The following is a 13727-nucleotide window of genomic DNA, read 5'->3' on the forward strand; positions in this document are numbered from 1 at the left end:
AGAAGACTGCTTATTCTGGGTCAATCCTTTTACTGTTCCAATGGTACTATAGTCTAAAGAAGTTAATGACTAGACCAGGATCACAAAGCTAGTTAGTAACAAGTCAAGAGTAGGGTCTAGAACCCAGGTTCCCTCAATTCCAGCCCTGGGTTCTTCTCACCGAGCCTTACTGCCTAGAAACATCTAGGAATCTATTTTGAATTTCTTCTATATAAGTCTGTGACAACAAACATTATTGAGTTCCTTTAGCAGGCAAGTCAACAGTGAAGTTTAATCTGTTCTTTCTCCCCACCTCTTGAGCCACTTAAGATCCCCTCCCAAGCACCTCCAAAAGGGAATAATGGCAGGTTTGGGATCTCTGAAATTAGGCTAAAAAGTAGGGAACCTAGAAATTTAGCTTTGAAAGGGAAGGAGAGAAGGAGAGAGAGGGAGCAGGGATTTTCCAGGTGGTTCATAATGGAAAAAGGTGACTCCCCTGGCATAGCAGGTAACAGCTGAGCTGACCCTTCCCAATTCTCAACAAGCTGCCCCAACAGAGCTGCAAAACATGTGCTAGGAAAATAAAATTCTATATTAGGCTTCAAACATGCCTTTATAGTAACAGCATGAAATTAGGTCAGGAGTAAAGCTATGCTAGTGAATCGACTGTACAAATATCAGCACATGATTCTGTTTCCCAAGAGTCTATGACGTTTTTCAACATTTCTCCATCTCAAGCTTTCTCATGTTAAATTCCTTGGCACATCAAGAGAAATCCTAGACAAATCACCTCTGATATTTATAAAAAGTCAAAGGCTATTATGTTTTAAATGGCCAGGTCACTCCAACCTATACAGAATCCATTTGTCTAGGCTACTGGTCTACCCGTTGCCCCTTTCTCCCTCTCTAGCCCTTCCCACTCTCCCACTCCATTACACCCTTCGGACAGGCCCTCAAGGATCCTTTACTTTTCTTGTATGATTTTAAGACCGTTAAGTTATTTCCTTTCTCCCTGCTCCTACCCCCTCCAGGATCAGGCACCAGGCAGCCAGTGTGGGAAGATGAGCCAAAACAGTTGCTGAGTTTCCTATTGCTGTAGGACCCAGGCCAACTCAGCAGAACACCCTTTCCAATTCATCCTCCTCTGCAAGGCCTCCAAGCTGCAGGACCCATGGGCAGCCCTCGGGGTGCACTGTTCTCCAACTGATGTTCCCCTCTCCTAGCACCCCCATCCCAGGGAGAATCACAAGGGCTTCAGCTTCCCATCCCAAGTTCATTTCCAAAGACTTTTTTTTCAAGCGCCATTAACATCTCTAAAAAGTGAGAAGGGCCAACAGTGGGAGGAAGGCTATGGGAGCTGTTATTAACACTCCACTCCTTCAGAGAATAAATGCATCACTGTGTGGGTACGTGCTGAAGGTAGGAAGCGCCAGGCTGGACCGATGCACCCAGCGTGACCTCCAATCCTCAATTAGGATGGACAGAGAGGGGTGTGGGGTGGCCCTCGGCCACTGCAGGACAGAGGAACCCCAACACGGTCACCATCCTCAGACAAGGGTCCATCCAATGTAGAACCAATAAGAACCTTAATTGCATGGAATGACTCCCTCTGCAACACTGGAATTTGGAAACAAAACAACCTCTTCTCAGGTCACTGAAAAAAATCTGGTTTTGTGATAAGGTACAAAGATGGAATGGTGGGCCAGAAGAAAACCGATGTATCCCAGGCCAAGTCCTCTCATTTTACGTAAGAGGAAGGAAGCTGCGTGGGTCCTAGTAAGAAAGTTCTAATCCAAAAAGCAAAACCGGTGGATTCTAGTTCCAGATCTTTTAGTGACAAACAAGCCAATTACTCTCTCTGGGCCCAATCTGCAAAATGGAGACTTCATCCAAGAAACCCAAGTCTAAGGAGAATCCCATTGACTACAGAATTAACTTCTTTCCCCCATGAGGCACTAAAAGCTGATTGTTTTAGGCTGGGGCAGGGGGAAGGACAAGGCATGAAGCATTAACTATGTAGGACTGTAGTGTCTGTGTTTGTGGACAAAGCCCTGGGCTGCCCTAATCTATATCAGCCTTCTATCTTATTGATCTACACGTTCCTGGACTGACCATGATCATATCTGGGAGGGCTAGATCATGGGCACTCTTGGGCAAATCTCCACCTACTCTGGCCTCTACCCGCCCAGAGCCATTAGTCCTGGAGAGGACATAGTACTTGGACTTAGACCCTTCCAGGTCACCTTAGTCTGGGCTTCAGCCACAAGGCTGAGAGAAATGACATTTGTCAGGATACCAGTGTTGTTTTTTAGAACACTCATCAATCAATCGATCAATTAACAAGCATTCATTAAGTGCCTATAAAGTCAGGCATGTACTAGGAATAATGAGACAAAAGAGTAAACAGTCCCTCCCACCACCATCACCCAAAAAGGGGAAAAAACATGCAACATATAAGTTGATTTAAAATATTTACAAATTTGGAGAAGAGGCAATAGCAGCTGGGTTGGGTAAGGCTAGGTGAGAATAGGAAAAGTCCTGGTTTTAATTAAAAATACTTACAAATCAATACAAATTTGGAGAAGAGGCAATAGTAGCTGGGGTGGAGTAAGGTAAGATGAGACTAGGAAAGGCCCCAGTTTTAATTAAAATATTTACAAATTAATACAAATTTAGAGAAGAGTCAATAGCAGCTGGGTGGGGTAGGGTGAGGTGAGAATGGAAAAAGTCCCTGTTTTTGCCTTCCTTTGTATGCCTGGCACATAATAAGTGCTTAATAAATGCTGCTTGATTTAACTTGGTTTGAAAGCTGATGCAGGAACCAGTCTCCAGTCTATGGCAGCAGCAGTACAGGTGAGCTGAAGCCCTGGCAGGAAACTATCAATTTCTCAGCTCACCAGGGTTCACTCTTGATGCTTAACTGAAAAGCCCAAGCCTGATGCTCGAGGCGCAGACAAAAACCTGATTAACTCCCAGCCTGCTACCCCACCCATCTTTTCTGCCTCCTGAGCCCAGGCTGGCTCTAGAGCTTGGCAGGAGAGCAGCTTCTCTCTGGTGTCCTCAGACATTCTGGGCCCTGAGCTTTCAAACAAACATACTAACCCTGCTCTGAGAGATTTTTTCCAAGGTCATCAGTGATATTCAGAGGGCCTTATTTTTTTCTTGTTTTGTATTTCTTGATTCTGTCTCCTCCACAAGGGCCTTATTTGGCCCATACCTACAAGATCTTAGGTATGTTTGGATCCTCTACCTTATGAGAGAGCACAGTTTCCATAGGGACTCTGCCTTGAGAACCCCATGCTGTAACCACCCTAACAACTGGAAGAAAAAGAAGCAGCTGGGCATTTCACTTGTGATTTATTCCCTTTCATTCTCAGGAACTGACAGCAGGGGGTAGGGAATGCTCCCTACTCAGTAGGGGGAATGGGTCTCACTGAAAGTCAATGATGCAATCCTTCAAGGAAATATTGGGGAGTCTGAATTTCACCCTCTGACCCTTGGTCTGTAGGATCAGTATTATTACTATTCCTGTAAATCCACATGCCAAATATGTCTTTCAAATCACCCCATTCCTCCCTTTTCCCCCACAATTGACAAAATCCTCTAATGCAGGGGTTTTTAACCTAAATATTTTAAATCACCCCATTCCTCCCTCTTTCCCCACAACTGAGAACATCCTCTAATGCAGGGATTCTTAATCTAGAGTCTGTAAATACATTAAAAATATCTTGACAACTGTATTTCAGCTTAATTATTTTTCTTTGCAATCCTATATATTTTATTTTATGCAATTAAAAACCTCTTTCTCAGAAGGGGTCCATGACAGAAAAGGTTAAGAACACCTAGAGGTCCTCTTCCTCTCCTATCTAATCCCTTGCTGATCCTGGGAGGAAGCAAAGAAGCAAGGGAGGAAGGGTAAAAGCAGAAAAAAAAATGAAGTTTTTACTGAGCACCATCTATGTGCTAGGCACTGTACTAAATGGCCCCCAAAAAAACAGATATTACCTCATTTGATCCTCACAACAATCCTGGGGTGGAGGTATTACTATCATACCCATTTATAGTTGAAGAAACCAAGGCAGACAAAACTTAAGTGACCTACCTACAGTCACTAAATTTGAACTTAAGTTAAAATTTTATCTTCTTATAAGGTGATAGGCTTTGAACTTAGGAATTCTGACTCCAGGCCCAGTGCTCCACCTGGATGCTTTCAGGAAGAAGATTAGGGGTTCTCCAGGGAAAAAATATCCCATGCACAGCCTCTAAAAGTGGCCTAATTTCATATACCAATATTGTCCCTTCAACCAGGAGACCCATCACCCCAAAACCAACAGGAAGCGGCGTGTTCTATACATGTTCACAAGTCAAAAACAGCAGCCAAAGGGTCTTACAGGCCCTTCGGGAGATCCTCCAAAATGCACTAGTTCCCTACTCCCTCCCCATGGTCAGGCTGAATCCTCCCTCCCCTCCCCCTCAGCCACCAGGCTGCCCTCTAATTAACGTCCCCCAATCTGCTCTGTTGTCTGGGGGCCTGATCTCTTGCCTGGGTCCCAAATGGCACCGTACAGTGGTTCGAACAACATTATGATTTGTAAAACCTACTCCTAATTAGTTTGACTTTGAATAAAGGGGGTAATTATTTTAAAATTTATTAACTGCTGCCTGGCCAGAGAAGTTTCCAGATCAAATGACACAGAGAAGCTATTTCTGTTCAGTGATGCAGCAATTTATATTACTGATCGGTCATTAAAACCTCTGGCACACAACCAGTTATGTTTCCTGAGCCAAGATAGTGTCCATGTGTCAAATTTCAAGCTCAGAGTATAAATTAAGCCATTAATGGTATTTATCAGTTTATCAGGACTAAAAGAACTACTTACTAATTTAAGACACTCCTGATATAGAACACAAGGAGTGTGCTGGGAAAGAAGGGGGGGACGGGAAGAAGGGGATATGCAAGATTTTTTTTTCCCTTCTTCTCAGTTTTATTTTACTGAATAGTGCAAAAAAAATTCTGATGTGTAAATGAAGTACATGCTTCTGAGGGAGCTGCATAGCTGTTAATTCCTCGCCACTCTGCAACACAAACATTTGGGAAGCGGCAATGTTTCGCAATATGTATTTGTCATAATAGAAAAGGTGTAAAATGATCTCTGTTTATCTCCTCAAAGTCTTTGCTGTACCAAAACAGAAAAACCGAGTGCAGCAACAAAACTCAAACGCAGCCCAACAACAAACAGCTTCTGAGAGTGCCAGCCTGCAGCCTGGGGCCGGGCCCGGCTCACACTGACCTGGCTCACCAGAGCTGGTGAGAAGGCATGAGATGGGGGGGCACAAGGGCGAGATTCTGAACCTTTAGTCTGGCTACACAGAAACCGGGGACATTTTTCACCCTGACATGTCTCAGTCTCAACAAAGCATGTAATAAACCATAATGACCCACCGTGCTGGTCAGCATAACTAATAATGATCATAGCTAACAAACATTACATGGCACTTACTATGCGCCAGGCTAAGTATTTAAAAAAAAAATTCGATGTCATCTGTTCTTCACAACAACCCTAGAAAGTAGGTGCTGTTATATTATCTCTATTTTACAGATGAGGAAACTGAGGCAGCAAATAGTCAGATGACTTATCCAGCTACATCACACAGCTAGGAGGTCTTTCTGATTCCAGCCTCCCTGCACATCCTAGCTGCTGCTAAACTCCCTAACCTGGCAGCATTTGCCCAGAATAGGAGGAGAAATGATTTAAAATGGAGTATTAAAGATTTATTAGCTACATGCAACACATAGTAGGTGTTTTATAAAGGTTAATAGAAAAGGATTTTTCTTGGAGAGGGGGTAGATGGAAAAAATGACCTTTAGAGAGCCCTTCTTTATGACCCTCTCAGTAGCTTTGCTAGTTACTCCACAGACCACAGAGAAGCCAATGTTCCCATGGGGACCTTAGAGATCATCAAATCCAATTCCCCAGTCCAATAAACTGAGATCCAAATTAGTGACATGATCTGTCAAAAGCCATAATGCTAATAAAGTAGCAGAGCTGAGACTAGAAACCAGATGCAACTGCAATGCCAGAACTCCAGCCCAAAGGGGTCAAACTCAAGGCTCACACTAACTCACAAAACAACAAATCAACATTCTCTATGTTGCACTGAGTTTTTCTTTGTTTTGTTTGCTGCTACTTCAGTAGCTTTACAGTCATGTCTGACTCTCTGTGACCCCATTTGGGGTTTTCTTGCAAAGATACTGGAGTGGTTGGCCATTTCCTTGTTTGGCTCACCTTACAGAGGAGGAAACTGAGGCAAACAGGATAACGTGACTTGTCCAGGGTCACGCAGCTAGCAAGTATCTAAGGGGAGATTTGAACTCAGGTCTTCCTGACTCCAGGCCTGGCATTCTGTCAATTGGGCTACCTAGCTGCTCTCATTTATTTTATTAAATATTTCCAAACTTATTTGGACTGTGCCTTCAGGAGCTCTGCCAGCACTGGTTGGCTGCAAATTTGACACCTCTGTTCAGATATACCATTTATTCATTTAAACACCTCTAAACTATAAGATACTCCACTTGGTATTGGGAAATATAAAGAAAAAACCAGGTCCTTATTGCCTTCAGGGAGATTAGAGTCTACTGGGAGAGTAAATACAAATGCAGAAAAATATAAAACAAAGTAACATGAGAAGAGAGAGAGAGGAGAGATAGACACAGAGACACAGAGAAGGGAGGGAGGGAAGTAGAGAGATAAGAGAAGAGATAGGGAGAAGAAAAGAGAGGGGGAGGAAGAGAGGAGGGAAGGAGAGAGACACAGACACAGAGAGACTGACACAGAGAGAGAATGATAGAAGAGGAGAGAGAGGGAAAGAGAAAAAGGAGAGAGGAAAAAAGAGGGAGGGAAAAGGGAAAGAGAGAGAAAGAGAGAGAAGCAGAGAGGGAGGGAGAAAAAGAGAGGAAGGGAAGAAGGGAAAGAGGGAGAGAATGAGAATGATGTATGTGCTGGGAAATGTTTAACAATCAGCTCTCCAGGGGGGGAAATTATGTATTATACACTTTTAAGTTGAATCTGTATTATTAACATTTTCTCCATCACTTTCTTAAGTCTAGATAATCAACAAATTGAGTCTTGATATGTAGCATATGTTGATTTCCAAAGTGTAAATGCTCACACTGAAAATTTAACAATCTGCTCTGGAGTTGGTTCAGCTGGTTCCAGCATATGCCTGGAGAGAAGACTGACAATTATTAGGGAGGGAGGTCAAAGAAGGTTTCCTGGAAAAGAAAGAATTTGAGTTCAGTCTTGAAGAAATCTGGGATCCTGGTAGACAGAGAGTACATCCCAGGCACGGGGAATATCCTGTGGAGGGCTGCAAATGTCGAAGATAGGTGTTGAGGGAAACTAGTAATCTAGTCTGTTTGGAAAAGAGGATGGAAGAAGGCTAGAAAAGGAGGCAGGGATCAGATTATGGAGGGCCTGAAATGCTGATCCGAGAGGCTCTGTGTTTTATCTTAGAAACCCTTAACATGTGCTCACTTGTGTTAGTAAAAACCTGTGCCTCCCACAGATGATTCTGGCAGATGAGTGGATGATCAATCAATCCACAAAGAGTTAGTCAATGCCTACTATGTTCCAGGCACTGTGCTAGGTGTTAGAGACACAAATAAAAAGAACAAAAACAATCCCTACTCTCATGAAGGTCAGAGAGGGAAAAATCTGAAAGCAGGAAGACCAACGTGGGGATTATTAAAATCATTCAGACATCAAACACATGGCTTGTAGATTGTCTCTCAAATGGGTATGATCCAGATTAAATTGTAATTGGCAAATATTTTATTTAGCAAAATAAAAATGGAATAAAACAAATATTAGATTTTAAAACTAATTCACTATGCCACCCATGGAGATCATTATGTATGTATTATTTCTACTTGGGTTCTGCTTTACTAGCCTTATAAATCTTTTGTTGTTGTGCAATTAGTTCAGTCATGCCGTACTCTTCATGACCCTATTTGGGATTTTCTTGGCAAAGATATGGAGTGTTTGCTTTTTTCTTCTACAGCTCTTTTTACAGATGAGGAAACTGAGGTAAACTGGGTTAAGTGATGTGGTTCAGGGTCACATAGCTAGTCAGTGTCTGAGGCCAAACTGGAACTCAGTTCTGACTACTTAGGGCACTCTATCCACTAAGTCTCCATGTTGCTCCTATAAATCTTCTAAACTTGGGCATTAGTGGTACCTTTATCTGTCACTCTATGGCTATGTAGTCACATAATAATTTCCCTCCTCCTTTGCCTCCCCAAGTCTTAACAGCTGACGTCAACATAGTGTTTTATAATTAGAAAATGTTTTACAGACACCTCTAAGAGATAACACAAGTGTTATCCCCATTTTTACAAAAGGAAGTAGAGGGCAAAAATCTTGTGTAAGGTTATGTAGTTTATAGACGACAGAACCCGATTTGAGCTCAGGTGTGCTAATTTTAAGTCTATTACTCTTTCTAATGTATCACACATCCTCTCACGGACAGCTCACCTTCTTCAAGCTTTACTTCCTTTTGAACGAACCAGATTAAGCCTACTTGGTGGAATGGGGCTCACAATTCAGCAGGCTGGCTTCCCTAGGGGAAGGGCTTGGGATTCTCCTACTTGCATGGACAGCCTGGTGTTAATGATTCTGACCACTCAGTTTCTTTCTCCCATGCAGCCTGTTCTATAGAATGGTGCTAATGCCAGGAAAGCACTTGGGCTACAAAAGCTCTTTCCTTCCAAATGGCAGGCACCTCAGGCCTGGGGGAGGCACTGGGGAAAAAAAACCAGGCAGCGTTAGGGCAAGTGGTCATCTCCTCCCTGTTTGAGTCAAACATCTATTTTATCCACGCTGCCTCGCACATAGTATGTGCTTATAAATGCTTCCTGAATGATCGATTTTAGGCCTTGATCCATTTCATTCATTCCCAAGACTTGACCTACAATATTGTGTGAGGTCCTCAGAGGGTTTAAGGGTTTAGACAAATTCAGAGATAAGGGCAAGTAAAGAAAATTAGGGCAGCTGAAAGAAAGCTAGATATGAAGGGAGAAGACCTGAGTTCAAATTCTAGCTCTGATTTCCTGTCTTTGTGACCAAAGGCAATTCATTTAACCACTCCATGTTCTCACCTATAAAATGAGGAGATCGGATTAGATGACATCTAAGGGTTTTTTCCAGTTCCCAATCAATGCTCCCTAGAATCTCTATCTTTCTGAAATCTCTGCCATGTAAACACTGCCACGTGCTTCCACATGACCTCTGCATAGCCCTGTCAGCATCACAAAATTAGAAAGGTAAGTCAAGGGTATTCCCAAGATGCGAGGGGACCAAGGCAAAGTCAAGGCCAAAGTGGGGGAAGACAAGAGACATCATTCCCTACTCTCTGAAGTCACACTTGTTGGACTGGATGCTGGGAAGATCCACCAAGGCCGTCCCTGCAGAAGCGCAGAGATGTCAACTCACCTGTGTGTGTCTGTCTGTGTGTCTCCAGCGCATCCTCCTTGGAGAATTGGGCCCCACACTGATCACAGACGAAGGCTTTGGCACCAGCTGCAAAGAAAGGGAAAGTGAATTACAGCAGACACCACCGGGAATCCAGGGCCCATTGACAGGGTCAGCAAGGAGAAGCACAGAATGGTACTGCTGACCACTTCCTGTAGCAGGAGTAGCTTCTGAAAATGGGGTACCAGTATCTTGGATGAATTAAGGAACCCATATCTACCTTAAATTCTTATGGTGTGCCATTTTAAAAAAATTTATGAAGGCTTTTTATTTTCAAAACATATTCATGGATAATTTTCAACATTCATCCTTAAGGAACCAATATTTACCTTAAATTCATATGATGCACCATTTAAAATATTTTCATTAAGGCTTTTTATTTTCAAAATATATGCATGGATAATTTTCAACATATATAACACCTTGTATTCCAAATTTTTTCCCTTCCTTCCCCCCACTCCCTTTTCTAGATGGCAAGTAACTCAATATATGTCAAACATGTACAATTCTTCTACACATATTTCCACAAATATCATGTTGCACAAGAAATACCAGATAAAAAAGGAAAAAAATTGAGAAAGAAAATAAAATGCAAGCAAACAACAACAACAAAAATGAAAATACTATATTGTGGTCCACATTCAGTTCCCACTGTGCTCTCTCTGGATGCAAATGGCTCTCTTCATCATAAGATCATCTCATTGTTGAGAAGAGCCATGTCATGATGCACTATTTTTAATTCCCATGTCTACTTGGTTAAATGGGGCTCACAGTTCAGCAGACTGAATCTCTACGAAGAATCTCAGAATTGGAGTTATTTAGTTTTTATTTTCTCTTTTTTCTAAATTACTGGTAATTTAGTTCTGGACCTAAAGTCAGAAAAACCTGAATTGGCTGAGTGACTCTTGGAAAGTCAATTGGTCTGTGTGCCTCAGTTTCCTCATCATTAAATGGAAATTTAAAAAAGCACCTATCTCATAGAGCCATGGTGAGGATAAAATAAGATAATATTAATAAAGTGTTTTGTAAACTTTAAAGCAAAACAAACAAATAAAAAATAAATGCTAATTACTACCACTACCATCATTACTATTATTTAACTATTATTGAAGGTTAAAGCTGAAAAAAAGATTTCAAGGATCACTTAGTCCAACTCCTTCATTCTGTAAATGAGAAAACAGGGCCAGTGAAATTAAATGACTTGCTGATGAAGTCACAGAGTCAGGCAATGGCAAAACTGAGAAAAAAGCCAATTTTTCTAACTTAGTTCAGTGTAGTGACTACCATATCTTAATACCTAATAATAGTAAAATCTTTCAGCAATCTTTTTTAAAGATCTAAAATCATTGTAAATCTTTCAGTATAATGAACATAATAAGCATTTAACAATTATTTATCAAATGAATGAGTGCATGGGACCACAGGGACAAGCTGCACATGGCTCTGATGTGCTGACAGACATTTTAAGCTTATTTTAGTCCTTATTAAAGCTCTCTCTCAGGACCTATCTCTAGAAGGGACTCAGAAATCTATCTGCATCTTAACCTTTCATCCAGAATAATAAGACACTTGTCCAGATGGGTAACCAAGAAAGAACAAAGGAACAAGAAGGCCCTTCAATAGGTATATGGGGGCAAGGCTTAGAGTTGTATCCAATTCTTCATGACCCCATTTGGAGTTTTCTTGGCAAAGATAATGCAGTGATTTTGCTATTTCCTTCTTCAGCTTCTTTTACAGATGAGGAAAATGAGGCAGAGTTAAATAACTTTCCCAGAATCACACAGTTATTAAGTGACTGAGGTCAGATCTGAACTCAGAAGGTGAGTTTTCCCGACTCCAGACCTGTTGCTCTAGCCACTGCACCACCCAGCTGCCTTAGAGGAAAGGAGTGCACAAGGAGGAAACTTCCTCCTTCCCCTCCAAATATCCTCAAATTATAACTCAGAAAACCAGGAGCTACTGACAGGAGGGCATCTAACAACATTATCACATGGGCGTGGCCAATGTCCCCTGTGCTATTTGATTAATAGTCTTCAAATCTATAACAGGCCATCAGATACGTCATCTGTCCAAACATGGCTTTTCTTCAAATGTCCCCCAGATTCATTCCCTTCTTTTCTACTCCTATGGTCCCTACAGTGGTCCCTTGGTTCTTACTGTTACTCCAGCTGCCTCCCTAACCCCAGGCTCTTTTCTTTAAGATCCTAGACATTGAATGGCCTCATGTCATAGATTTCTATATGTCCTACAGTGCCTAGCATAGGGTTAAAATGTGTAATAAATATGTGCTGGCCAACTGTTCCACAAAATAAAACCAATGTATTTACATGGCCACTCCCAAACAGAGATTTTATTTCAACTTTATCAGTTGGTTGTTTTTCAGTCCTGTCCAGCTCTCCGTCACCCCATTTGGGGTTTTCTTGGCAAAAATGCTGGAGCGGTTTGCCATTTCCTTCTCCATCAAGTCCTGTAAATTCCAACTTCATAACATCTCTCCCTTTGGCCTCCTCCCTTCTCCATTGCCATTACTTTAACATATTGCCATCTATACTGCAACAACCTCCTAACAAAGTCTGTCCGCTTCCAGTCTCTGCCCACTGCTATCAATCACACGGCCAATAGACTCATAGAATCAATTATGTCACTACCCTGCTTAACGATCCCCTATCCAAACCAAACTGGTCATTCCTCTATGGACTCCCGGCATTGTCTTAGCTCTGGACTTTTGTCCAACACCACTGGCTGTGACTAGAGGCATCTTTCTCTTCCTCTTCTTTAAATCTTAATCTGTCCTTTAAAATCCAAACCAAATGTTACCTCCTTCATGAAACTGTTCTTAATCTCCTGTCAATGACAACCACATACCACAGTTCTCACAAAGTATTTTATTTTGAACCCTCTGACTTAATTAATATCCTTTCTAGGCCCAAATCCTATGATTTACCATGTGTTACCTTTTAAGGGACAATGATTTAGACCTCATTCCTCTACTAAATTGAATACCTAAGCACAGGGCTGTGCAAACAGCAAGTGATTTATCAATATTAATTGACTTGTTGTAGTTAACAGATTAAGCATTTGATATAGGTGAGGCAATAAATATCATGATAACGATAACCATAATAATAACAATAATGATCGTTAATATTTATGTAGGCATCCAGAGTGCTGGGCCTGGAATCAGGAACCCTGATCTTCCTGAGTTCAAACCCAGCTTCAGACACTTACTAGCTGTGTGACCCTGAGCAAGTCACTTAATCAACTTTGTCTCAATTTCCTCTTCCGTAAAATAAGCTGGAGAAGAAAATGGCAAACTACTCTGTCTTGGTAAAAACAAACAAACAAAAAAAACCAAACAAATGTGGTCACCAAGAGTCAGATATTAATAAAAGGACTCACCAACAAATATTTATGCAGTGGTTTAAGGTTCACAAAGAATAAAATAAGAGCCCTTGCCCCCAAAGGCATCTTACCTCTAGCAAATAAGCTACTAAAGTTAGAAAACTTAAGTGAACAAAAAAGGTCGGTGTATTCAGAGAGACTCATAGAATGAAAAATATTGCCAGCTAAGGGGGATGAGGAAAGTATCATGGAAGAGGTAGTACTCCTGAGAGTGGAGGAAAAAGGACATCAATTGGAAAAAAAGATAGAAGGCAGAAGTCATTCTTGGCAGGGAGTATAGCATGTATTAAAATACAGAGGCCTGGAGAAGAAGAAACAAGATTAAATTCCATTCAGCAGATACCATGTACCTCAATTAGCAAGGAAAAATGGCAGACATTGGGTATAAAATCCCTGTTCTCATGATGTTTACAATCTAGCAAGAGATTTAAGAATGATTGATAGATAGATAGATAGATAGATAGATAGATAGATAGATAGATAGATAGCAATGAATATAATAAAACATGATCAGTGCAAAGATTGAAGGTAAATGTAAGCCCCTTGAGGGTAGTGGCTATGTCTCAAGTCTTTTCATCTCCTGCAGTAGCAAGTGCTCAATAAATGTTTACTGAATTGAACAGAAACTAGCTTAAATTATAAGATAACCAGAATTAGGTGTAAAAGGTTTGCTAAGACATTAGTCTGGTCATTCCAGAAAACCTGGAAATCTCTTTTTTTTTTTAATGGAGAAATGTAAGTAAAAATAAGATTCTTAATAAGTAAGAAATAAGATTTTATAAATAAGAAAGATTTTGACTTTTGGGGGTAGTTGAG

The 13727-nt window shown here is 41.3% G+C and overlaps 1 protein-coding gene across 1 annotated transcript in view; it reads right to left on the minus strand.

Moving 5' to 3' along the window:
• ZBTB16 (zinc finger and BTB domain containing 16) overlaps positions 1–13727 on the minus strand; it is a 244531-nt gene that overhangs the window by 72449 nt on the left and 158355 nt on the right. Inside the window, exon 4 of the mRNA XM_074304216.1 lies at positions 9471–9557. Coding sequence (XP_074160317.1) covers positions 9471–9557 — 87 coding nt within the window. The remainder of the gene's footprint in view (positions 1–9470; positions 9558–13727) is intronic.

The sequence above is a fragment of the Sminthopsis crassicaudata genome, chromosome 3, assembly GCF_048593235.1.
Source record: "Sminthopsis crassicaudata isolate SCR6 chromosome 3, ASM4859323v1, whole genome shotgun sequence".
NCBI lineage: Eukaryota > Metazoa > Chordata > Mammalia > Dasyuromorphia > Dasyuridae > Sminthopsis > Sminthopsis crassicaudata.